The sequence below is a fragment of the Babesia bovis genome, chromosome 3 (assembly GCF_000165395.2).
Source record: "Babesia bovis T2Bo chromosome 3, whole genome shotgun sequence".
NCBI lineage: Eukaryota > Apicomplexa > Aconoidasida > Piroplasmida > Babesiidae > Babesia > Babesia bovis.
Genome location: NC_010575.1, coordinates 470,003 through 494,736, shown reverse-complemented (window position 1 = coordinate 494,736; position 24,734 = coordinate 470,003). Strand labels below are relative to the sequence as shown.

The 24,734-nt window shown below is 40.9% G+C and overlaps 14 protein-coding genes across 14 annotated transcripts; 5 read left to right on the top strand and 9 right to left on the bottom strand.

Moving 5' to 3' along the window:
• Nucleotides 1-126: 126 nt before the first annotated feature.
• BBOV_III002130 (ATP synthase F1 alpha subunit family protein) lies at nucleotides 127-1,886 on the top strand. The gene has a single exon (XM_001611298.1). It carries the CDS (start codon nucleotides 157-159, stop codon nucleotides 1,789-1,791), a length of 1,635 nt encoding a protein of 544 aa, XP_001611348.1. The 5' UTR covers nucleotides 127-156; the 3' UTR covers nucleotides 1,792-1,886.
• A 47-nt stretch (nucleotides 1,887-1,933) lies between these two features.
• Nucleotides 1,934-3,660, bottom strand: BBOV_III002120 (uncharacterized protein). The gene has a single exon (XM_001611297.2). The coding sequence runs from the start codon at nucleotides 3,628-3,630 to the stop codon at nucleotides 1,984-1,986; it is 1,647 nt and encodes a 548-aa protein (XP_001611347.1). The 5' UTR covers nucleotides 3,631-3,660; the 3' UTR covers nucleotides 1,934-1,983.
• An 18-nt stretch (nucleotides 3,661-3,678) lies between these two features.
• BBOV_III002110 (putative integral membrane protein) lies at nucleotides 3,679-4,264 on the bottom strand. The gene is made up of 2 exons (XM_001611296.2): nucleotides 4,002-4,264; nucleotides 3,679-3,867 (listed from the first exon to the last, which is right to left on the bottom strand). Exons 1-2 carry the CDS (start codon nucleotides 4,222-4,224, stop codon nucleotides 3,689-3,691), a joined length of 402 nt encoding a protein of 133 aa, XP_001611346.1. The 5' UTR covers nucleotides 4,225-4,264; the 3' UTR covers nucleotides 3,679-3,688.
• BBOV_III002100 (Sec1 family protein) lies at nucleotides 4,118-6,363 on the bottom strand. The gene has a single exon (XM_001611295.2). The coding sequence runs from the start codon at nucleotides 5,895-5,897 to the stop codon at nucleotides 4,227-4,229; it is 1,671 nt and encodes a 556-aa protein (XP_001611345.1). The 5' UTR covers nucleotides 5,898-6,363; the 3' UTR covers nucleotides 4,118-4,226.
• Nucleotides 6,364-6,540: 177 nt separating this feature from the next.
• BBOV_III002090 (putative 40S ribosomal protein S30) lies at nucleotides 6,541-6,927 on the top strand. The gene is made up of 2 exons (XM_001611294.1): nucleotides 6,541-6,655; nucleotides 6,696-6,927. Exons 1-2 carry the CDS (start codon nucleotides 6,652-6,654, stop codon nucleotides 6,872-6,874), a joined length of 183 nt encoding a protein of 60 aa, XP_001611344.1. The 5' UTR covers nucleotides 6,541-6,651; the 3' UTR covers nucleotides 6,875-6,927.
• A 265-nt stretch (nucleotides 6,928-7,192) lies between these two features.
• Nucleotides 7,193-7,757, bottom strand: BBOV_III002080 (uncharacterized protein). The gene is made up of 2 exons (XM_051767376.1): nucleotides 7,599-7,757; nucleotides 7,193-7,564 (listed from the first exon to the last, which is right to left on the bottom strand). Exon 2 carries the CDS (start codon nucleotides 7,510-7,512, stop codon nucleotides 7,243-7,245), a length of 270 nt encoding a protein of 89 aa, XP_051623406.1. The 5' UTR covers nucleotides 7,513-7,564; nucleotides 7,599-7,757; the 3' UTR covers nucleotides 7,193-7,242.
• Nucleotides 7,758-8,003: 246 nt separating this feature from the next.
• Nucleotides 8,004-10,927, bottom strand: BBOV_III002070 (Replication factor RFC1 C terminal domain family protein). The gene has a single exon (XM_001611292.2). The coding sequence runs from the start codon at nucleotides 10,866-10,868 to the stop codon at nucleotides 8,034-8,036; it is 2,835 nt and encodes a 944-aa protein (XP_001611342.1). The 5' UTR covers nucleotides 10,869-10,927; the 3' UTR covers nucleotides 8,004-8,033.
• A 300-nt stretch (nucleotides 10,928-11,227) lies between these two features.
• On the bottom strand, nucleotides 11,228-12,350 carry BBOV_III002060 (EMG1/NEP1 methyltransferase family protein). The gene is made up of 2 exons (XM_001611291.2): nucleotides 12,215-12,350; nucleotides 11,228-12,062 (listed from the first exon to the last, which is right to left on the bottom strand). The coding sequence occupies exons 1-2, from the start codon at nucleotides 12,328-12,330 to the stop codon at nucleotides 11,297-11,299; spliced, it is 882 nt and encodes a 293-aa protein (XP_001611341.1). The 5' UTR covers nucleotides 12,331-12,350; the 3' UTR covers nucleotides 11,228-11,296.
• A 21-nt stretch (nucleotides 12,351-12,371) lies between these two features.
• BBOV_III002050 (rRNA processing family protein) lies at nucleotides 12,372-13,373 on the top strand. Its single transcript, XM_001611290.2, has one exon. The coding sequence runs from the start codon at nucleotides 12,431-12,433 to the stop codon at nucleotides 13,331-13,333; it is 903 nt and encodes a 300-aa protein (XP_001611340.1). The 5' UTR covers nucleotides 12,372-12,430; the 3' UTR covers nucleotides 13,334-13,373.
• A 10-nt stretch (nucleotides 13,374-13,383) lies between these two features.
• Nucleotides 13,384-14,692, bottom strand: BBOV_III002040 (PIN_Fcf1-like RNA pre-processing family member). The gene is made up of 6 exons (XM_001611289.2): nucleotides 14,565-14,692; nucleotides 14,439-14,528; nucleotides 14,038-14,122; nucleotides 13,781-14,003; nucleotides 13,555-13,743; nucleotides 13,384-13,519 (listed from the first exon to the last, which is right to left on the bottom strand). Exons 1-6 carry the CDS (start codon nucleotides 14,650-14,652, stop codon nucleotides 13,424-13,426), a joined length of 771 nt encoding a protein of 256 aa, XP_001611339.1. The 5' UTR covers nucleotides 14,653-14,692; the 3' UTR covers nucleotides 13,384-13,423.
• Nucleotides 14,693-14,795: 103 nt separating this feature from the next.
• BBOV_III002030 (WD domain G-beta repeat family protein) lies at nucleotides 14,796-16,602 on the top strand. The gene is made up of 11 exons (XM_051767690.1): nucleotides 14,796-14,915; nucleotides 14,997-15,088; nucleotides 15,129-15,196; nucleotides 15,235-15,360; nucleotides 15,399-15,613; nucleotides 15,653-15,749; nucleotides 15,791-15,892; nucleotides 15,930-15,992; nucleotides 16,028-16,136; nucleotides 16,176-16,270; nucleotides 16,308-16,602. The coding sequence occupies exons 1-11, from the start codon at nucleotides 14,824-14,826 to the stop codon at nucleotides 16,422-16,424; spliced, it is 1,176 nt and encodes a 391-aa protein (XP_051623405.1). The 5' UTR covers nucleotides 14,796-14,823; the 3' UTR covers nucleotides 16,425-16,602.
• A 122-nt stretch (nucleotides 16,603-16,724) lies between these two features.
• BBOV_III002025 (putative integral membrane protein) lies at nucleotides 16,725-17,651 on the top strand. Its single transcript, XM_051767297.1, has 3 exons — nucleotides 16,725-16,821; nucleotides 16,859-17,008; nucleotides 17,302-17,651. The coding sequence occupies exons 1-3, from the start codon at nucleotides 16,773-16,775 to the stop codon at nucleotides 17,625-17,627; spliced, it is 525 nt and encodes a 174-aa protein (XP_051623699.1). The 5' UTR covers nucleotides 16,725-16,772; the 3' UTR covers nucleotides 17,628-17,651.
• A 497-nt stretch (nucleotides 17,652-18,148) lies between these two features.
• Nucleotides 18,149-20,093, bottom strand: BBOV_III002020 (uncharacterized protein). The gene has a single exon (XM_001611287.2). The coding sequence runs from the start codon at nucleotides 20,041-20,043 to the stop codon at nucleotides 18,199-18,201; it is 1,845 nt and encodes a 614-aa protein (XP_001611337.1). The 5' UTR covers nucleotides 20,044-20,093; the 3' UTR covers nucleotides 18,149-18,198.
• A 655-nt stretch (nucleotides 20,094-20,748) lies between these two features.
• Nucleotides 20,749-24,160, bottom strand: BBOV_III002010 (uncharacterized protein). Its single transcript, XM_001611286.2, has one exon. It carries the CDS (start codon nucleotides 24,098-24,100, stop codon nucleotides 20,819-20,821), a length of 3,282 nt encoding a protein of 1,093 aa, XP_001611336.1. The 5' UTR covers nucleotides 24,101-24,160; the 3' UTR covers nucleotides 20,749-20,818.
• Nucleotides 24,161-24,734: the final 574 nt, after the last annotated feature.

Sequence of the window (24,734 nt, the reverse complement as noted above, 5' to 3'; positions counted from 1 at the left end):
ATACAATGTGCAATATAACTTATATTCCATATGGCAACGGTAGAATGACAATTGTATGAATCTATGGGGAAAGGTTTCCGCACAGGAGCAGTAACTTACAGAATGCACAACCAATAACGTGGATAAAACACATCCAATTTTAATAGCCAGCGAACCATGAATACCATAGGGAGACCGTTGCTGCGGAACCTGGCAACAGCCATCGCCAGGCGTGTAAGCATTGCTTGCAACGCACGCGAATTCTCTACATCAAAGATATCCCCGGCGGAGATGTCCAAGCTGCTGCAAAGTAGAATTGCAGGATGGGAGAAGCAGAAAGATGTAGTAGATGTTGGACACGTTATTAACGTTGGAGACGGTATTGCCCGTGTCTATGGACTCAAGGATGTTAAAATGGGTGAGCTCGTTGTATTTTCCAGTGGAGTCTCGGGAATGGCACTCAACTTGGAGACTGATAATGTGGGTGTCGTCATTTTTGGTGACGACAGATCAATTTTAGAAGGGGACAATGTCAGCCGTACCAACCGTATTATCGACGTTCCCGTTGGACCCGCATTGCTGGGTCGTGTAGTGGATGCACTGGGCAACCCTATAGATGGTAAGGGACCCGTAGAGTCCACGAAGAGGAATAGGGTCGAGGTACCAGCCCCCGGTATTATCGATAGGCGCAGTGTTAACGAGCCCATGACTACTGGAATCAAGTGTGTCGACTCGCTTGTACCTATTGGCAGAGGCCAGCGTGAGCTGATCATTGGGGACAGGCAAACAGGTAAAACTGCTCTGGCGATTGACACAATCTTGAATCAAAAGGAGCTCAATGATGGTAAGGACGAGAAGGACCGTGTCTACTGTGTTTATGTGGCCATTGGGCAAAAGAGGTCAACCGTTGCGCGCATCATGAAGACGTTGGAGGACAAGGATGCACTCAAGTATACAACCATTGTTGCAGCCACTGCGTCTGACTCTGCACCACTGCAGTTCTTGGCACCGTTTGCTGGGTGTGCCATGGGTGAATGGTTTAGGAACTCTGGTAGGCATGCAGTCATAATTTACGACGATCTGTCGAAACAAGCTACTGCATACAGGCAAATGTCACTGTTACTAAGGAGACCACCTGGAAGAGAAGCTTACCCTGGTGATATTTTCTACCTACACAGCCGTTTGCTTGAAAGGGCTGCTAAGCTGTCTGACAAGAATGGCGGTGGAAGTTTAACTGCACTGCCGATAATCGAGACCCAGGCAGGTGATGTGTCAGCCTACATTCCAACCAATGTCATTTCTATCACTGATGGACAGATCTTCCTAGAGAGTGAGCTTTTCTACAAGGGTATCAGGCCAGCTATCAATGTCGGTCTTTCAGTGTCACGTGTGGGTTCTGCCGCCCAAATCAAGGCCATGAAGCAAGTGTCAGGAACCATGAAACTTGATCTCGCCCAATTCAGGGAAGTAGCTGCGTTCGCCCAATTCGGGTCTGACCTTGATGCCGCTACCCAGAAACTACTTACCAGGGGAACCTTGCTCACCGAGTTGCTGAAGCAACCTCAATATTCACCCATGAAGACCGCAATCCAAGTTTGCGTTATATACGGTGGTGTCAGGGGATTGTTGGACTCAATCGACCCTAAAGACGTTTCTAAATTCGAGACGCTTTTCATAGAGCACCTCATGTCGTCGCAGCAAGACTTGCTAAAGAAGATAGATGATGAAGGACAGCTGTCACCAGAGACCGAGGCGCAGCTGAAGCAGACGGTTGAAAACTTTGTAGCAACCGCTGATGTTCGCAAAATATGATCGATATGGTACACTACAAACTTAAATAGCACACTTGGCGTCATCTAAAACAGAGACGAACGTACAACTAATATCGAATAAGCGATTGTAGCCGCGTAGTAGATTTGCTGTAACCCCCGGTAAGGGTGTTTGTTTCAAGTTATATAGCTGGCGTAGCCTATACACTTACAAAGATTAAACACGTGTTATGCGCTAGGTGACAGTGGTTGATAACAGCTTTCCCAAGGGATTACGTAAACTAGACCTCATTACATAGTTGCAACGCAAGTAGAGAGGGTCACAGAGACGGACTACCCTAGGATCACACGATTCCCGAAGGCGACCTAGTGACCATCGTACCAACGAGTAAAACTCTTCCTGACATAATGACTTGCGATAATAACCACGAGGTAGGATAATGAACAAGCTAGATTCGGTACCAGGAACGACTGCACTGGCCAGAGTACTCTCTGTAGTCAGGGGATATACCTCAAATGCACGGTGTATAGTGCCAATGATTGATATGTCAATTCCCGATGTATCTGCTCCAGATTGAACGAATCCACGATATAGCAACAGAACACGCCTCAAGGTTAATATGTCTATATGTAAACAGTGAGATAAGCAACGAGTCACTAGCGCGAAATCACAGAGCTTAATATTTGTGCCCGGAACATTCAAATACCTATTACACAAGAAGTATATTGGCTTTGGAAGACTAGTTTCTAGACGCTCCAAGAGGCGCAATAAATGGATACTGATACCAGCTTCCATGGTATTGTAATGCTCCATAATCTTTAGGAACACAAGTTCGTGTAGACGTAATAATTCCTTCCTCGGTACGTAAGGGCCTAGCCGTATAAGCAACTGTAACATAGCAGGCAACCCATTTGCTGACAATTCGAACGCTGCCCTCTCCAGATGTGGCACTAGTGGTTTATACAGTTGAGGAAGTATAGGGCCACCCTCGGTAACGGAATGGATGTCTGAAATATCACCCAGCTGGCCCAGGTTTGCCATGTGCTGCCATAAAACGTCTAGGTTTAGACATATATTCACAAAGTCCGATGATATACGGTAAGCATGTGTTTCTAGTGTATCGATGCAACACCTGTATAGTGACATGTTCAGCACGGTTTTAATGCCAGATGATATCAGAATTCGCTCTAGCTTCAATAACGGTGCAACATCCTTGCATGAACGTATAGGTGAAGCGGCACTGATTTTATTGGTAACTACTGCATCCACTAGAAGTAGCTTTTCCGGTGAGAATTTGCCACAGTAATAGTAATCCAACGCAGTGTGAGCTAGTCTGGTCAAGTCAAAATTATAGAGCCAAATACGTAAGCGCGATATGGGTAAATTGAAGACGTTACGGCTGATGTCACGTAGAAGGATGTTTTCAACCACGTATGGCGTGATAGGCCCTGTTACCGATGACATGACGGATATACCAATATCACTGCGATCCAGAGATGCGTTTAAAGATCTACCGCGCAAAGTACCAAGTGACGATGGCGCAGTTGCATTAGGCTGAGTTTTGCGATAAGCATCCTTGTGGGATGTTGATATGGCTTTAGTAGCTGTTCTTATCCCAGGAAACAGTGCACTGGGTGTTCGGTTGCCATTCTCTATGTTCACGTCACTACTCTTCGATGGACTACGGTTGCTAGGATACCCATCATACCTAGATGGAAACGATTCCGGGTGCTCTGTCAAATCCATAGTAGCCGCATTAGCACGTTTCCGCAACGGGCCTGCGGAGCGACGGGTTGTGCCATGGCCAAATAATATGGACTCACGTCGCACGGTGGGTGTAGACAACACACGACGGAAGTCAGCAACATGACCGCGACGCATAACAATAAACAACTGATACAGGAAAGGTATATATATATATTCAACAACAAAGCTGGAATTAACCTGAACCGGATTGCGATGATTCCAACTGCTTCTCGTATTCAATTATACGCTGCATCTTCTCCTTAGCAGCAGCTATACGAGTGCGTTCAGCGTCAACCCAAGCGTAGTCCTCAGGACGCATAATACGATATGTCATGTAACAAGCAAAGACACACCAAACGAAGATTCCAGAGGCTGCACGTATATTAACAACTTAAATAGAAAATAGACCTAACAACAAATACTACCAAGCATGTATATAACAGAACGGAACGCACAGTTGCCTAGAATAGATCACAATAGCCTACACATCTAAGGTTGAGACTTACCTAGTAAGTTGGCCTTCAAATGAGAAGATATCAACGGACGGCGGCCGCCAGTAAACTTTAAAAAGTCAGCGCGACGAATAGACTTACGTCGCTCAGCAGAAAGGACCTGTTTATAACGGTCTAAAGCAGATACAGTAGGACGCTGTTCGTCAGTCAGCTGCCAATGGTCCTTGGCTTCTGACGAAAAACCACGGAAAAACACACGTGGAATACGTAAAGGCATGGCTAAAAATTATTGGTGAAGTTCTGGGAGTTTAACAGGCGCGAGCCACCCAAAAGAATGGGCACACCAGTAGCAGCACTCACACCCTGAAGGTCGCGATACTCATTGAAAGTAGCACCGCCAATGACGTAAACCACTACTGATGAAGGGCGAGTGCCCAAGTTAAACCCAGAGTCGTCAGATGTCGCAATCATCGAGAAGCTATGGGTGTCCAAACGACCTTTAAGCAACGATTGGACAATATGTGCAAGACGCGAAGTATACTGCATATAAGGACTCGAAGCTCCAGATGAAAGTGACTTGTTAATTGTATTCTTGGCCTTGGAGAATAAAGCAGTGCTATCGCTGGCGTTGTCTGGACGTACCGCGTAGTCCAACAAAGCGCTTAACTTGGGAACCATAGACTCCAAACCGTTTAGACGCAAATTGTCCTTTATCATATTAATCTTATCCTCGTGACGACGGTATTCAAGGCAAAATATCAACGCGAGCCTCAGCTTCTCAAAGGAGTCGACAGTGGCAGTGTTGATTATCTCAACTACTGCCTCAAACGCATCCGCAGATCCCTTTGAGTGGGTTCCCATGTCCTGCTCTAGAAGTCCCGTGTTCAACAGATTCTTGCGTTGAATTTGAGTGGACAATTCGTGCAAAATGGCAACGTGACGCTTCGTCTCATTACAAATTTTGGTTTGTTGAGGAAGGCTCTGAAGTATGTCCACTGCACCAGAAAATGTCTTCTTGCTCTCCTGGATCATAGTAGTCAATGCTGACTCAACATCACTAAATTCCTTAAATAAATGTGAACCATAGAAATCGTCAAAGTCAGGATTCAAAACGAAGTCCTCTTCACCTATACGCACGCTGTTTCGCGTCACGTTAAGCATCTCGTATATCATGGACTGGTAACTCCATTGATGCATCAAAGGAGTGATGCAGTCAAATTTACGGTCATATATGAGTAAACAACAGCCGTGGCTGTCTGAAGTGCCGAACTTAGTATATGACTTCAAAATAGCCTCAGAGTTCAATGAGTCGTTGTCCAACAACGCCTGCACCTTCTGACCAAGATTACGAGCTTCAGAACTGTTATTCACATGTACAATAGCAGGAACTTGCTTGATCACGCGAAATACATTGAACAAACCTTGCGATACGCGACCCGCTTCGCCGCTGTGGACACTAGTATACAAATCACTTGTACCAGCATCCAACAAAAAGAAATGACGACATATAGCAAAAAAATCGGTATGGTATGCATACACGCCACATACCAATTCTAGCACGTCGTTCTTAGCCAACATCTCAAGTTGACCCTCTAAAGGAGTACTGGTGAAGTAAAGGTAGTACTCCTTAAAGTAACCACCACGTAACTGATCACACAGACGCAATATATTACTATGAGATGGCTGAATTATATAAACAGCACGTAAGTGACGCAAGTTTGATAAACTGCGCATATCATTCTTGTAAAAGTCGTCGCCTATGTTAGTGGTCAAAAGAACACCACCCTCCAACAAATAGGAATGTGTCTGTACCAACGACATGGATCCAGCAGTGGCATTATCCAAGATAAGTACCTTAAGACCCTTAACTCGGTCCAACATCGAAGCATAGTTGTCACGCGACAGCGCCGTGATGCTGCCAAAGTGATAGGGGTTCACGTCCTCACTCATCTTGAACACAAACGCATTGCAAACGAATAGCTGTAGTAGTGGTACTCTCGAATCACATCACCGTTAACAACCAAAATATGCTGTAGGATGAATCTGCCACGGTGAAACTCGAATCATGAACAATGACTGCAAGAGAGAGTTCAATACAACATCCACATATTACACACCATCCATAACCTTGCAGGATAATGCAGAAATCAAACGGTAACAGCTATTCGAACTTATCTGCATAGGATACCCAAATATCCTACAACATTATAGACACACAGATACAGAAGGATTATAAAAATAACACACAATATGTCCCGCACCTAGTATAAAATCAATACAATATGTTACAATAATCATTTCGATAGTTCGGTAAGCTCCAAATTATCGATAATGGCGACACAGTCAGTGACTAGGTAACACGAAGACAAGGTACTAATATAAGTCGATTATGACCACATTAGCCCGGAATCACTAAATATGTAACCTAGAATCATTGATTGTAAACAACGGTCCGATATGTGCGAGAATATAAGTATCAGTCAGGTGGACGATCATCGACCAGCACGTCGCCGGACTGCCCTAAGCCCAATAGACTCAATGTGACCATATGACCAACAGAGGCCGAACCACTACCAGATATTTATCTATATTTATTTAATATTACTTTTATAAACAATTAAAGGCTTTACGCGAGCAAATTTAGCAATTAAGCCACGAACCACTTACTTGCTCACTAGCCGGGGATATATATTATCGTTTCAACATGGGTACGTTTATAATATGTGTTACACTAATTTATACAAACAGCTGTTAAAGTTCACGGATCCCTAGCAAGGGCCGGAAAGGTCAGGAATCACACACCCAAGGTAGCAAAGCAGGAGAAGAAGAAACCACCAACTGGCCGTGCTAAGAAGCGCCAACAGTACAACAGGAGGTTTAGCAACAGTCTTGGTATGAGGCCCAGGGGACCCAATGGCCAGAGATAATCGGCTCACAATCAACCTTGTTCAATGACTTAATGTGACCATATAGATAGGTGATAACCTTTTGTTTTACTTTGTTTATCCACACTAAAATTAGATAAAAGAGCGAGTTATATGGGTACTCATGTTAACCATGACTATATTTACGTAAAGCGTTCTGTAGTACTCAGGAATACATATGTTGGATACATTATGTTTTGCAAAACTCTTTTGTTGTTAGTTACATGAAACCTGGTCTTAATAGTAAACCATATATTGGTACTGCGATGACCCAAATGAGTTGGGGGTTGTAGTATAATATGACTCTAGGATATTAAAAAAGTTTAGGCTGCATAAACACATTCAAAACCGTATGTTGATTTTGCATTAGTTTACCCCGATTTTAATCGCAACAAAGCCTCGGAACGCTTTTTATCCTCAGATGGAAGGACGTTATCCTCCTTAGGATGTAAACGGTTGTAAGTGTACAAAGAGACTGTTGCCACTAGCAAAATCCAAAACTGAGGTGTCAGAGGCGTCCAGTTACGCTCAGGCACCAATGTATCCCATAGACGCTCAGAGAGTCTAGCACGGTCTGATTGCGACGAAAAATAACGATGTGGGCGGGAAATCCCACGACGAATCGGTAATAAAGGGAACATCACTATCGCATTCGCCTGGCCTGCTTGATGTGCATAATCATCTCAGTAAAGCCTGTATTTATTGATAAGAGCTGCAAGGAACATACCTGAAAGGACCAATACAACCAACAGGAAGCCTAACACATAGAAACTAGTCGTACGGCGAGGGGTAGCATTCGCAGAGCGATCCTTGGAAGTGATCCTAGTTGCGAACTTATCGTTCTTAAGCCCGTATTTGCGCGGAATGCTCGACATCTCGAATAATTTGCCAGTGGTTGATACACATCATGGGGGTCGACACAATACCGGATGACCTAGATCAAGGCACACACCAGCGCCAAAAAGTTCCACTCATATATACTAACTTGTGATGTAACCGTATAACACGAAATCAAACACGGAGATGCATGCGCATGGCGAGTAACACTCAATGTGTACACATCCAATTACATATTGGTGAACATCATCATTAGACGCTAGTTATTAGCAGCAAAGCGACACCATCGGGGCTATCTAAGCTGCCCTGCGTATATATACAGTGGTCATTTCTTACCACGGCGGGATGCTGCACCTGTCGTTGCTCGCTTTTTAACAGCACGCGTGTTCTTCTTTAAAAGACCGCTATCACTGTCAGAAGATTCCGTATCAGATTCAGGACCTGCATCAGCATCGTCGTCCACGATGTAGTCTATCTTCTCCTTCTTACGTTTAGTCGGAGCCAGCTTAACAGTCTGCTCGTTCAAACGCCTAGTCAACGCAGTCTTTTTACGCGTATCGATCTTGTCGTAAAAGTTTTCTAGCGATTTCAAACGTAGTGATACCAAAGCGTCCACAGCAAGCTCCTTGTTTAAACCAAAACCTTCTATCATCTCTGCAGTGGCATCCACATCACCCTTGGACAACTCGCCCATTATCTTCATGTACAACAGATCCAGATAACCGTCAATCACTAAAGGATATGAACGAATTAGCGAACGGTGACCCATGTGTTTTCCAATATCGCTTAGAAAACGCTTATTCTTGGATGTAGTTGAAAAGCGACCCAAATACTGTGGAAACATTAATCGCTCACGGCATGAACCACCAGCGGTAGATATTACCATTGCGGGTAATATACTAGATAGAATAGCCAAATCAGGTAACAACGAGAATGACTGAGTGCGCTTTAGAAACTCTTCAACACGGTCAGCCTCAACGAATGATTGAGACAAGGCCTGAAGAATAGACAAGGCACGATTATTAACAGGAATGAACTTGATGTAGTTCTCCTGAGCCATTAGAGGCATCATGTTGTAATCAATAAAGAATATCTGCTCCAACTCCCTGTAACGCTTTTCCGTAGAACCAGAACGAGCTGAAAATAAACGACCAGTTGCCTCAAAAAGATTCTTGGTGTGACCAATGTCCTTGGCATCGCTGCCAGATAATGCATGACCCTTAGAACCAGAGTCACCTAATGAATTGAACTCTATAGCATTTAACGCGTGCCTGAAATCACCACCACCTTGTTCATATAGCTGCGCAACCGTATCCTGGGGGACTGTAATACCCTCAGCAGCACATACACTAGCAATACGAGCACGGAACTGCATCAATGTAGGCGATGAAAAACGAACGTCCAAACTCTTGCCACCAAGAGTCGTCATTTTCTGATTGTGACGGTCGTTACATATGCAAATTATAGGGCATCGAGCTTTAGGAAGTAAGGCAACAACCGCCTGAAGACCACCACGGTCACCAGCACCCATACCGTCAATTTCATCCAAGAGAACAAGTGACTTCTTCATACGACACTCACCCAAAAAACTAAATGACTGACCGCCAGTAACCAACATCGATATTTTCTCAACCGCAGATTTGTTACGCAAATCAGAGGCGTTGAACTCAACGCACTCGTAACCACACTCAGCAGCAACTATCTTGGCAGTAGTGGTCTTCCCAACACCTGGAGGACCAGAGAGTAAAGCACAGGCAGGTAGAGATCCTGGAGACCATGATTTCAACCAGTCTACCACCTTACGAATATTGGCCTCGTTACCGATCAGGTCAGTCAAATGGATGGGACGGTACTTTTCACAAAGTGGAAGTGACGTGTTGTCTGTTGATGTAGCGATAGTATGCACGCTTTCATCCGGAATAGTTTTAACCGCCGTTAAACGTGAACTGACATTTTGGTAATCTATAAGAGCAAGGAATTCAGATTCATTCAAAAGTTGGATTCCAGCATCCTTGGTCTTGTTGAACTCCAATGCCTTCTTGTACTTACTACCAGTAGTGTAATGACGACCATCCTCAAGCTTCTCACCATATACCAAATAGTTAGTCTTTGAACTAACAGAACCTGTTGTCAGACCGCCCAAAGAACGTACTAACTCAACCACAGAATCACGATCTATAGCATCAAGCACACCAGTGAAAACAAAACGCATACCAACCACCTTTTCTTTATTTACGTTGGAAGCACCATGCGGTGTAACCTCCTTAGGCGATTTTACCGGAGAGGAAGGTAGTGTTTCATCATCATCGAAAAGATTCAAAGGCTGCGAAGCTTTTGGGGAATTTGCAACACCAGTATGCAACGAATGTCTTGGTTTATATGGCGATTTCGATGGTGATAAAAGAGATTGTGTGGATATTATTTGAGTAGGGGAAGACACCTTGGGGTAAGGTGATTCCAAATTCGAAGTCATTTGCGTGCTCGACTTTTTAGGAGACTTTAATGCAGATGTAACTTCAGGCAAGGACCTTTTTTCATCAACCTTTACGCTATCCACAGGTTCATTAGACTTCGGGGATGTATGAGACATCGGAACAGAGTTGGCATCAGAAGATTTGCCAAGACCGATAGAATGAAGATAGCTGTCCAAATCAACACTTGGCATCGAAGATGTATTTATATTGGCCGCTGGGTTGATGAGACGCTTGTCATTAGTGGTGTAACATTCAATGTCTAGCTGGAGTTCGCTAGATTTAAGCTTGTTGTCGCTAGGTGATTTTGGAATACCGTCATCGTTGTCCCATAACAAATGACGCACCTTGACTTTAGGGCTCTCATCCAAAGGTATAGTCACCTCTTTACGATTTGAAGCAGGGCTAGAGGTGGAAAAATCATCATCAGAGTCAACCACTTTCTTCAGACGTTTTCGTCGAGATGGCAAAATCGATTCATCGGATGCTTTTTCTTCACTCTTCTCTGGCTGTTTTTTTACAGCGGGAACATGTTTTAAAGGTTGTTTAACATTCTTCTCCTTGTCAATGGATTTTTTCTTTAGCACATTCAAGTCAGATGATTGATCCGATGTAGAAGCCTTCTTAGGCCCTGGTGAAGGAGAAACAGCTGACTTTGGCACTCCACCGAAAAATGATCGGATGTCCATTCTGTAAACGATAATATGAAGAAGTGTGTACGCCCAGAGTCAGACAACCCATACAACATCGCGAATATAAATACGCCTCATATCATTGAAACATGGAGTTCACCATGAATTTATTGTTTAAAACAAATATTGAGTAAAATCACAACTGTTACTGGTCCCATGTTGGATATATAGGCACGATCATTCGTCCTTCCTATTAGACGCCAACACTACCTGGGAATTATAGTGAACCAAACACCGGTATAAATGAGCTAGAGTTTATTATTTTTTGTATGTAGTATTTAGAGTCTAATAAGCAATTAAGTGGATACCAGATAAGCAAGGTTGTAGAATATATAAAACTGGAAACATTATCACCTCTTTTTTGCGATTCATTTGTTAGAACGCCTTCAAACAATCCAAAGTGAAGCGTATAAGTAGCTTACATGTCACAGGTTCATAACACGCTCGATAGCACATGCCAATTTGTAGCATGTACTCATGGCACTAGGGTAACAGGTAGCTATTGATATGTTGTGATCAAATTGAGGCGTTATAACCTCCTTTTCCTCATCTGTATTTAAAAGTGATGATTCCAACTCTTGCGAATAAGTAGATGATGTAGGTGTGCTATTTACTCTGTCATTCAAAGTTGCCAACACATCAGCAACACGTAAAACACCGGAATCATTGGGTACTGGTAGATGAGTATGATTACTCAGAGATACGTAAATCCATATATCATTTTCTTTATCAGTCAAAATATCCGCAAAGAACTTCTCAGCAATCAAAGGGCGACCACGGTTAGATACCGCAATCTTAATGCCGTTATTACCCAAATTATCTAATGGCAAGTCCATACGTTCCACAAAAACAGTGGAGTCATCACCCTCGGGTTTCAAACATTTCGCATTGGAGTGTAAATACTTTGCCATGACCTTATTGAAGACCTTAAAAGTTCTGGGAATACGGAACTCAGAACTAAAACGATATATTTGCGAGTTTAATGTATGAACCCATATTTGTACAAGCTTTTCTTTGTTAAGGATTGAATCATGTATGGCAAGCAAACAGAAGTGTAAAATATCAGGTCGAACTTCCTTCCAGTTACGACGGTGGAACTTCTTCGGCTTCGCCCTCAAATCACGAGTAGTGCCATCATTTTCAGCATCAGAATCTTCATCCTCTACAACTGCATCTGAAGACTTAGGCTCCCTAAAAATAAAATCAATATATGTTATATAACAAAGGTTCCGAACACAACGTTCGGCTAACTGATGCATAGTTTTACACAACGGGATATAATAAGATTATAACTGAATAATGACAAAAATAATGCAACATCTAGGAAAACAGTAGACACCTACCTATAATGATCTTCTTCATTTAATAAACTGAATGAATGAGGAAGTGAGCGCCTTTTAGACGATCTCTCCCGGTACAATTCAAGACTAGAATTACAAAGAACAAAATTGATAGTCATTGTTAATGATTAGTGTTATTTAGCATTGGGAAATCAATCGATATTCTACACACTACAAACGACAGTCCGGATAACAGATATAGCTGCCATTATTTACACAATGGCGAAAAATTTGAATTTTAAGGGACAAGGAGCATATTGGAAGGGCAGCGTGAAGAATAAGACCATAGCGCGCAAGAACAAGCAATACATCTCAGACCAACGTTGCCTTAAGGAATATAAAAAGCAACTTCGTTCAGTTGAACAATCCACGACATCTAGTAAAACTGATTCAAATAACTCAATTGAAGTTGCTCAAAATGTGACTTCCATTCACCAAACTAGTTCAAGTGTTGGAGATCACCATGTTGAGATTGTGAAACCTCAAATTGAACGAGTCTATCTACAACATGACGAAAATACATCATCTGTGAATGGACAACAGCAAACAACATCTAAATCTGAAATATCACTTCATAAAGGTGATAGTAAGACTTCACCTAGAACAAGGAAGCGTGATAAGAAACATGTTGTTTCTGTTGCGGATAGCGCAAATGGCTCTAATCTAGATTATGATGAGCCACAAGACATAAATTCATGCACTGACACTGATGATGTTGAACTACCTCATATTGACGGTAGCAGCTCAAGTAATCGCAACGTTATGACCCCCGAGGTTAAGAGTGACTTTGATGCAACTTCAGTTGTTGACAACGAAATGGATAACGACAGCCAAGATGCCAACAATCTATCACCCAAAGAGCCAGGGCATGGTAAATACAGTGGCGTCTACGCCAAAGCTCTCAAGCTCAGGGAAGAGAGAGCTAAACTCTTAGCTCAACAACATAATGAAAGGGTGGAAAAAATCAAGCAAAAGAAACGGGAAATCAGAACAAAGAAGCAAGCCAGATACGAAAGGCACCGTTTGTTAGGGGAGAAGACTAAACGGGGACAACCTATTATGTCTAGAGTCATAACACATCTCATGAAGAATTTCGAGAGAAAACATGGTTCAATTAAATAACATCCTTTCCAACACACTGCATATGCATTATGTTGGTAAGTATTTATTTTATATGCAGTGCACTAGCTATCCCGATATATGGATCTTTATTTACTCAGCATTGTTTGCGTCATTGGTTGGTAGTACGGTAGTGCTACTAGTTGAATTTCCCTTATTGCGACGTTTACGAATACGCTTAGGGCGTGTCTGTAATGGGTCAACTACTTATAAAGATAGCATACCGTTTCGTTGTCTGATGATGCAACCTTTTTGGGTTTAACATCTGCCTTTTTCTTGCGTTTTAGACAACTCAAGGGATTGGGGTTCTTCGGCTTCTTAGGTTTGCGTTTGGTAACAGGTTTATTGGCTTCCTTCATCGCCGGCAAGAAAGACGTCTCCCATTTTTTCGGAAGCAACTTTTCTTTCTCCACCTATTATATGGTGCTGAGAAAATAATAGCAACATTACCATATCTTTGTATTGTTGGGAGTGGCGTGGAGGATGCTCAAGGAATACAATGTTGTTGTTAAACTTCAATATAGGGACGCATCCATTCTCACGTAACCATGATATCATAGTTTGGTCTTGTGTTGCGACAAATAGCTTTTGAGGATTCCCATCAGATACTGCGCTAGTTATGCAGCGGCGAGAATTGGGCGCTTTGTCACTTGGTTGATGGTTGCATCGAAGCCTACAGCAGTTTTATCTGTTGCATCAAAACCAACCTTTGGCATCGTTTCAGAGCCAAAACGGCTCCAGACATCTCCTCACCCATCCCACGTAGCTCATCGATGATGCAGCTAGTCACATCTGCATGATGGTATAAATATTATGTTTGTTGGAATATCATAGCGGTGTCAACTACATATTGCGCCGTAATATAGTATTCAGTGTAACGAAAGCCACACATTATATTCGAGTTTATATTAAAACTTCAATAACATATGACCTCATAAAAATACGACGCTTTACGCAATGATCTTTTGGAATGGATGAATTGTCCGCCTATTTGATCGAAATCCAACGTCAACGATTTAAAAAAGCATCATAGACATTGATTCCAAAATGCAAATCCAATGTACAAAACATAGTGATATCCAGTTAATTCAATAACGTTATGACTTACAGGTATGTGTAGTATCTCCAAGTAACTCCGTCAAGTGCTCTTTAATATTAACTTTATGCTTCAGAGCTGCAAAGGCAAAGGAGCCATCAACTGTTTCACATATGACAAACAATACCTAAAACACACCTAGAATGCGATATGGTACTGTAAGATTAACTAATTGGCGATAAAAGTCAAGAGTTCGCTTGACACGTTTGTGCTTGTTTGCCTTCATTTCAAATTGAAAATAACATAGTTGTTTTACATTGCGATAATTGGGTTATATATATAAAAGGAAAAATTAGCGCTGGATCGTCGTATAACCATCAAATCGGGGTGTAATAGAAGGCGCTGCACACTAGTTCCTTCCTTCCACATTTAAACTTTTCATTTAAATTTCTTCAATATGAATATCATCAGTAGCATAAAATGGCTGCCAAAAAGCTACACCTACGAGGACTTTTTCCAAAGCTATATCCATACAGTAGAAGCCTCTAGGTATGGAAATTATAGATTAACATTGCTTTGATATATGTTTGCAATTACTACATTTTAGTTCATTGTTTTCATTGTATACAGCGAGGTTGATGGAGACAATGAAATGCTTATTCAAGATGATGAAATAACCAACGAGTTTGACCTCGATAATTATGACGACGAAGATATGCCGGGTAATATATTAACTTGCTAGTGGATAATATATACACATAGGTGAACAGTTCTTTACATTATCAAACAAAGATGAAAAACTGATTCTAGAGGATCCAGAAGACATAGAGGTAGGTTAGCATTCATGCAACAGCCAATATTTTGATAGTCGAGGAAACTAGATGAGGATGATAGGGTTATTATTTGCGGAAATAGCGGTGAAGATTGTGCATCCATAGATTTTCATATATACAACACCGCATATTGTGGTCTTGAGGCTTGCCATTCAGTTTTGGTATGTTATGATCAGGCAATTGTACCATATTATCGCAGGTTGGATCATTTCCTCTAACCTTAGAAATTATACCAAACCTACCAAATCATGGGCCGTTGGTAGCTTCGGGTACTTATGAATCGCATATTGATATTTGGGACGTGAGGTACATTGATTTGCTAGAACCAACTATTACTCTTGGAAATGATGAAAAATCGCAAGGATTAGGCCATAAAGATGCGGTGCAATGTTTGTCCAGTTCTCCTCACGTAGTGTGAGTACATTGCATTGACCTATAACCTATTTTTCGTAGACAATTACTTGCTAGTGGTTCCGCCGATAATACAGTTAAATTTTGGGATCTTCAAGAAGGAGAGGTGCTGCACACATTCGATCATCATACTTCAAACGTATGTACATGATATTTAGTCATGGCGTCATTGTTCTTCAGGTTCAGGCAGTGCAATTCTCTCCATATGATCCTTCGCTTATATTAACGGCATCTTTCGATAGAACAGCAGCTCTTTGTGATATCAGAGAATTTAAACATGTTGTTAGTCACATATATGTTCCAATTTGAATTGTCTCAGAGTAGATTCGTGTTGGAATCGGAGGTTGAAGCTGCTATATGGAGGAATGAAAACACCCTGATCGTAAGGAAAAAAGATGATTATTATAATGGTTGTAGATATCTACTGAAGATGGAATGGTTGCACAATATGATAAAAGAGCAAATGAACCTGTATGGAGAATTAAGGCTCACAAGAAGCCATGTACTTCGATTGATATTGTTGGTGGTAAGTATGATCGGCACGAAATGAATAACTGCGCATTAGATGTAATGGTAACATGTGGGCTTGACTCCAAAGCAAAGGTATACAACATCGATTCGACGAAACCAGTTAAATTGGCGTCAAAAAAGTTACGTGCAGTATGTTTGGTGTTGTGTAACGGTCATATCGATGTAGGGTCCATTGTTTAGTGTTTCTAGTTCACCTGATGACCGAAATCTTGTAGGTTTTGGTGGTGATGTGGTCGTTATATGGGATTTGGAAACGATCAATGATGGTGAATCAAAGGAATAGATGTGTAATGAAGCGTTGATATTCTGGACAGCTTAAAAGGTTTGATTACAAGCACTGTAGTGTTTTGTGGACGCATATAGCAGTAATGATCATGATATCCTCTCACGATGATTTTCCGCTCCTAGGAAAGTGATCGATCGATGTATCATGTGCACACAAATGTCAAACATTTACACATACAATTTAAATTCAACCTAATTACTCATTGTCGTTTACGAAGCTTTACTTGTCATGTGTAATATGTAGACACGCGTAATAATGTGGAATCATTGGATTCCCCATGGTAGTTGTTAAGAATATGTCCAGAAGATATGATTCCGGTCTAGAATTATTCTTCTGAAGCACAAAATGCTAGGGAGCATCGTTGATTACGCCAAAAATTTTACAGGGTTGATAGGTGAGTGACTTTGTGCCTATTTCAAACACGGTTTCAGCCTTACTCAGCTTGATCCTTACTCGGTACATAGATTTTACAACATTCAGCCCGTTAATATTACGGCCGTTGTTAAATTTAGCATGGGCATTTATATTTGGAACTCATTTGTGGTATTTATTTTTCGCTGGAGAAGACATTTTCCTTCCAGGTAGGATTCCATCCTTATTTTGCGACTATTCCTTTTCATTGTTATTTTGTTCCTTGTATTGATATATTTCGAATTGCATTATAAAATACGAACTTCCCATCGAAATCATGTAGCATGTCTTATAACGCTACGGAATCTTTTCCGCAATATAACGTTATTCCTAGACTATTTATGGTATGCGTTGCTGTATAATTGTTTTATTGGTTACCAAGATTCGCTATTTTGATAATTGAATAATTTGTTTTTTTTCTATTGTTAAATATAATGAGATTTTGGCGTCCAATATTTTATAGATAGAGAAGAAGGATTTTACTTTGCGAAGAAAAGAGAAGTACCTTTCACGGAAATATCGGAGGAGTGTAATAAGTTTCTTACATTAACACTGCTTTGCAACGCTATAATAGTGGTGACCACTCGTGGTTTAGCTCCTTTTTATTTTAGCGTACAGTATTGTAGTGTTGTATCTCTGCTATCAACGTTTATCAATGTATTCTTTGTGCCCAAGGTGACAGAAGCTTACACTCAAGGCTTTCCATTTAGCCATGTAGCTCCATCTACATGTTCAAGATTACTGGCATGTCTCACATGTGGACCTCTTGTCATATATATGCTGCTATAAATCGCAACTGAACACTGTTATTTTAATGAGCTGTAAATAAAGATTCACGTAAATGTTTTCGATGATAAAAATATTGTATCTTATATATGGTTCGTCGATTGTTTTAATATTTGGTTAATTGCTTCTATATTTGCTCATTAGTATGAATATCATGTCTATATAAACTCGTACTTTGTTTCTATAAGAATGCTATTAGGTGGAATTAATGGACTCATAATATATATTGACCATCTGTTGGGAGGTTACAAAATACTACTATATACTATTTGGGCGCGACATGAACCAATACAACTGCAATAAGACTTAAAGTAGAGGGAGTCATATAATTCATATAATATTCCCCATTTCACTAGTAAATAACTGAAGACAGTTATTTGTATTCATTACCCATTGTAGCTTTATAAAGCAGGCTATGGATTGTCTGAAGATCTTTGTTTATCATTTTTAAATTTGCTATAGGGCCATAGAATGTTTTGGAACGAGGTAAATAGCTGATGAATATCTAAAACTGCCACAAACAAGGGTTATGTAAGAAATTTACTGGAACGTTTAAAAATGCGGTTTTAACTATTCACATCCAGTGCACGACAATGCTGGTGAATAAACCGTTGCTGTGGTGTACTTTCTCCAAATTAGATGCTGGAGCACCACTCTCAGTTTTCAAGTTGTCTGCAGCGACGTTGGCCAAATAGCGTGCAACCTGTTTCCTTAGGCCGAAAGATAGTTCATCAGCGTCTTCCTTATCGTAAAGATGTATGGCCAAGTACAATGGAAGTTTGATAGTGCTTATTGGGGGAAGCTTACATAAGACTTCTGTAGGCAGAACCTCACATAATTGTCTGAGAATTTTGCGGCAGTGTAGATTTACTTCGATCATTTCTTGGTTGATGTCCATATTGGTGATTCCTTGTGCTGGGTTGAAAACAGAATCAACAGGGACGATGGGATCTTCGTTACAGGGCTTAGGGGGTTCAAAGTCAATAAGCTCATCAATGGGATCCTTTGGTTCTACTACGGCTGGTTTGCTGGGTTTGTGTGCTGGCATTTGGGGCCTGGCGCAGGAACCTGGGCATTGTGGCACGCAAACACATGGGCATTGTTGTGGATTCTCTGGCAAAACTACATCAGGAACCGGGCCTGAAGGAATAATGTTCGTAGGCACTATGGGTTCCTCTACAACAAGGGTTGGGGGCAATTTAATTGGTTCCTCTTCAACTGCAGGTGGCACAGCAAGTGAGCTAGCCAACTCATCGATAGCATCATCAAAGTTGTTTACGGTTGTAGGCTTGACTGGTTCAATTGTTGGTATTTTACTCTCCTGAGCGTTGATGCAAATACCAGGGCAGCATGGCACGCAACCACATGGGGAAGGCAATGGCCCAGGTGTCGCAGCAGGGGTTTCTTCCGGAGTTACAGGTTGGGGTTCGGGACTCGCTGGAGCAGGGGTTTCTTCCGGTTTTGCAGGTGCGGGTTCAGGTACCACAGCAGGAGGCTCTTCCGGAGTTACAGGTGCGGGTTCAGGTGCCGCAGCAGGTGGTTCTTCCGGTTTTACCGGCGTAGGCTCGGGTTGTGCTGGAGCAGGAGGTGCTTCTGGTGTTGCAGGTTTGGGTTCAGGGCTTGCCGGAGCAGCGGGAACTACAGGAGCCTCAGGCTCTACAGGTAGTGGCTTCATTGGTGGGTCCCTTGGAATTTGCGGCCTAATGCAAATACCGTTGCATGGTACAACACATGAACAGTAATTTGGTCTGACAGGTGCGATAGGGTAAGGTTCCTTAGGAAGGAAAGGTGGAATCAAGTGGTTGAGCATATTGCTCCAATTGAGACCACTGATCCTGTCGTTGTTTAGGTCGAAGTGGAAAAGATTGCTCCAGAAATTTTTAGAATCATATCCGTATCCACCATATAAATAATCAGGAATCGGGCTACTACCGGCGTCTGCCTCCTCGTCGATAGGAATCAATTCGCGCAACAAATAATCACCTCCTCTCCTCAAAATGTGAGACAAAACATCTCTTCCAAAGCATTTCAACAAGTATTTTGGAGTGTGCTGCTTACGATTTCTTCTTGCCTTTTGCAGGTGTTCAACAAATCTTTCATAATCCTCTTTGGTAACCTGAGCTTTAATGGGCTCCGGAAGCTGTTGAAGCATAGCGTCTACGTAGTTTCTAGCGTACGCATCATCTACATACTTAACCGTCCTGGTTTGGCTATGGGTAGTTTGAGCACTTTCAGAAGACTGCGTTCTTGAAATTTTACTAGATTGTCCAACAGAGGCATCAGCACAGTATACTGTTCCTCTACTAACATTTAAAATAGCAACAAGGGCGATACAGAACGTAGAAATCTTGACAAATCTACGACTACATTTTGATCCTTCCGCAGGAAGGCGGTAAGATGAAAGGTTGGAACCTGCCATCGCTTATATAGTTATATGAAATTATACTGAGTTCACCTATGGGTTGTCTACTATATATGACTCTAAAAAATCAATATGGAATACAACAGTACAAATGGATGGAGAATAGGGGAAATCTGCCACGTATAACGCCACCCCTATCTTCCGAATATATGGAATAGTCACTATGAACTTCCGTTAAAATAAACGGAAATTGTGGACAGTGCTCTGCTATTCATCGTCATTCTGTCTACCAGCCTAGCCCCATGACATATTCTGTTTACATGAACTCCTAAAGTAAAATAGACGATTATATTGTTAATAGACGTATGAGATTCGTTGCTTGCATGTGAATTTTAAAACGTAATTTTGTTTTTACATATACGTTTAGTGTAGGTTTGCGTATCCTTTAGTTTTCTGTTGCATGTTTGGAATGCTATTTTCACTGAAAAGCTGTCAAATGTTATTTTATATCTTCTATTCTGGTTTGTATATAGTTGCATAATTCGAGAATATTGTACTCAATGTTTACTTTTTAATGTAATCATTTTATTTCTCTCTACTATACTATACTATAATTGATACATTCAAGTAATATGTGACACGGTGTTAACACCTTTTATTATACAGTGGATATATATTTTTACTCTATGTTTTGGTACTCGATTGTTATTTGGGTAATTGCTTTAATGTCGTATTCTTCAAATGTTACATCCTGATTAGTAGTCAATGTATCTATAGAGCGTATACAGTAAAGTACAAAATTTTGAAAGGTGCTCGTTTAATACATTCTACATTAAAACATCCATGGATGCTTGTGTTTAATACTGCTGCCTACATATACTTCATCATTAGCTCTTGCAAACTTATGTTCCCGCGCCCGCATTCTTTCTAGTGTTGCTCTACGGCTGTATAGTGATGCCTTGGTATCTTTATATGCACAGGGTGATCCTGGAATTACATTTCTATCTAGGGTACGTTGCTTCCCAAAATCTACACTTGGGGTGTAATCCACGCTAACGTCACCGCAGAAAGTAGTTTCACTACCTCTTCTCATAGACCTGTGTACCATACCCGTTTTTGGAAATACATTTGGCATGCTGTTCAGTTTATGAACAACTAGATTGTTACTATCTATTGATGGATAGGGGCTTTCTTTATAATCAGATTCCCTTTCAATCGAGCTCATCTGCAACATTGTAACTTGACGCTTCAATACAGACACTTCCTCCTTCAGATCTTCGTTCTGCATTTTCAATTCACACTGTTTAGCATACAAAATCCTCTTTTCTTCGTTGGTTTTCGTTAATTCATTGGCAATTTGGAGTTTAGCTTCTATTTGCATCGAGGCTAGCTTTTCGCGTTCCATCATCAACGCAGATATTAATCGTTGATTTTCCTCGATCATATGCTCATTACGCTTTGCACATGATTTACATTCATACTTCTTAGTTTCTAACTGCCGCATGAGATCATCCTTTTCTGCTTTAATATGGTTATAAGCCGCCTTTATTTTTCCATGGGTAGCCAATTTATGTTTTGCAATAGAGAGGACAGTTAGATTTCTACCCACCTCTGCGGCAATTTGAGTCGTTTTAACGTTATCTGGAAGCTTCAATGTTTTGGCCATTACTTTCAATTGACATTGTTGTCTAGCCAACTCAGCCTTGCATTTAAGGACTGTATTCATTAAACTAGTCTTTAACTTAGCGCCAGAAACCAACTTTGCATTTTTGATACTGCTATCCAGACAGCATTTTATTCTATGAGATGCATATTCATTCCTGAGGGCCTCATAATCTTCAGTTGCAACATTCAATTTGTTTTGTAGACAGGCTATTTGCTCCGACATATTACTACATTTCACTTCATATTCCTTCATTAAAATATCATATTTCATTTTTTCTTTTAATATCTGATCTGTACTGTTGTTCTTTTCAGTTTTTAATCGTTCCTGTAATGTTGTTATCATTTCCAGTTTGACCTCTAATTTATTGTTCTTGGCCTTAAGTTCATCCAGCGACTCTTTCAATTGCAACGACACTAATTCTACTTTATTTAACTCTTGTTTATATTCACTAGTCTCTGCCAACGCTAGATCAAGTTCCTCTTTCAACTTCTCACATCTCATTTCGGAATCGGCAAACAACTGCTTCTGTTCTTCGTTAGTCATTTTAAGCTTACTGATTTCATTTTTCAACTGTTCTATTTGTTCATTAGCTGAATCTAAATCCACTTGCATTACATCCAGTTGTTTCAATTCCTTTTTATATTCATTAGTTTTAGCAATAAGCATTGTTTCACGTTGTTTAACTTCTTCAAAAGCGGTTGTGATGTTAGAGATCTCAGCATTGCATCTGTTAACCTCGGAGTTCAAAAGCTCGTTATCCTTTTGTTGCTTAGCAAGGCACTCACGCAAAACGGTTAACTTACCTTCACTCTCGGTTTTGATCTGCTCGATTACTACCTCCAGCTTCTTTGCATCAGCGAGTTTCCCTTCGTAAATATCAACTTGCTCACCTAATTGTTGGTTTTCTTGAACTATAGTTTGCAATTGTCTACTTAGATTTTGTTTTTCTGCGAGGAGTCCGTTAATTTGCTGTTTCAAATTGTCAACAACTTTGTTGTGCTCTGACAATGTTTCAGTTTCTTTTGCCAAGTTAGCATTCACAAGCTTCTGTATCTGTTCTTCTTTCTCTTTCAAAGCAGAATTAAGTTCGATTGTCTCAAGCTCATGTTGCGATTTTAGTGCCATAAGTTCCTCTTCAAGCGATTGCTCCTCCCCTATTACTGGGGAGCATGGTTGAGAAATTTCTGTAATATGTTGCTCAGTGCTTTCCAGAAGTTCATGATCTTCATTTTCTACATTCTCCACCTTTTCCTCAACGTCAGCTACATTTAGATTTCTCCTAGAAACCTGCGGCATTGGTTTATCAGGTTCGGGAACATTTAGCACCTCAATTTTACCCAAGTCAAAGGTATGAATTAATTGCAACGCAAATTCGACAGCCGCATCAATTTCTGTGTTATTAGTACGATCAGTATATAATCCATCTGTAATAATTTCCTTGTTTTCTTTTACATTCTTTACCGATTTTTCATCGTTATCTATTGACAAGGATTCAGTGTTAACAACTTCATTTTGTGGTATTTCTGCATTGTCCAATTCCTCTAAGGCAACGTATTGTTCCTGTGAAACGGATCTTAGCTCTCCTATACACTCTTCTAGTTTTTGGGATGTTATTGCACCCTTCAAAACGGGGCTTGCAGCTGCCAGGATGTTTTCATCATATTCTGACGCTGACCACTGTGTGGGTGGGTTTATCAACCCTCGTTTACTATAAAGGTCGACTACGGCTTTACCCGCACGAGCAGACGGTGTAGTTGCTCTAGTGACATTCCTTGGGGTATTTAACGCCGATTTACGGACCACATATGTCGCTCCTACTTCATTTGATAATTGACTGTCATTTTTTAGTTTGTTTGCATTAGTTTGGTAAAAGCTGATGGACACTTTATTCACGATATGATTCTTTTTACCGAGTGCTTGTTTTAGATACTCGATCATATCCATATCTGGTGTGACAACCTGCAGATTTTGACTAATTGGCATCCTAAGATTGTAAGCCCCTGTAACATCAGAGGTACGTGCTGAATTAGTGCCTCCATTGCTCACAATGGATGCTTCTGCATTAAAGTCCATACGGGATGAAACTACTTCCAGTGGTACGTGAACGCTTCCTAAGCATCTTTCTAGTACCTCCAAAATAGTTGTATTTCTGAAAATATCATACAAAGTCTGTAACCTGCTCAATGATTTGTTGAGTACTCGTTCAGCGTCGTTGGCATCGTCTTGTGATTCAAAGAAAAACAATGATAAAATTTGTGTTGCAGACGTTAGATCATCAATGGTTAGATTCTCTATTTCTACAGTTCCTTGTTTAACAATAACCAGATTGCTTTGGGGCTCGAACGCGACGATAAACGGAGTCTCCTGCTCAGCATCGACTGGTTTAGTGGTTCCCTTCCAAACTGAAGGTCCATGAAGTATCACTCTATATCTCAAGTCGTTGTTCATTGTGTAAAATACTTTATGTTAAACACTGTTGCGACGTCGGAGTCAAATGTACAAAGTCTTATAGACAATGGACAAAGATCGTAGGAAATTGATTGCACATTCAAAATAACTTTGTTTACACATACACCGTATACGATACGATGTACGACGATAATTTATAAAATGAAATTGAAGTGAAATATGTACGGCCCGCAAAAGTTTTGGGTGGTAGGTGCACATCCGTGCGACGTCACGCGTCAGTCGCGTCATTTTAAAGTCCACTTGGGGTCATTATGACACGTTATTATAAGACCATTGAGGGGATGTAAGTGTCACACTGCGCTTGCTATGTCTTTCTGTGACACATCGTTGTCTATGTTTTTGGTATAATCCTTTTGGGTGCATTGACAAACGGACACCAATTGGTAGTTACTTGGTCAATTTTACGTACATAAACTATTAAAAATATAGTTTATTTAGGCAAACTCATGTCATAACCCAGGGTGCTTGTCTTACGTTAGATAGTACCGCGCTCATGGTCAAAGTTTGTTATATAAATTCTTTAGATTCATTTATATAATTTTAAATATATAATTTAAATGTCATTAAAATTATGAAAACCAATCTGATTGAATCATTGTTATAGAACCCTCCA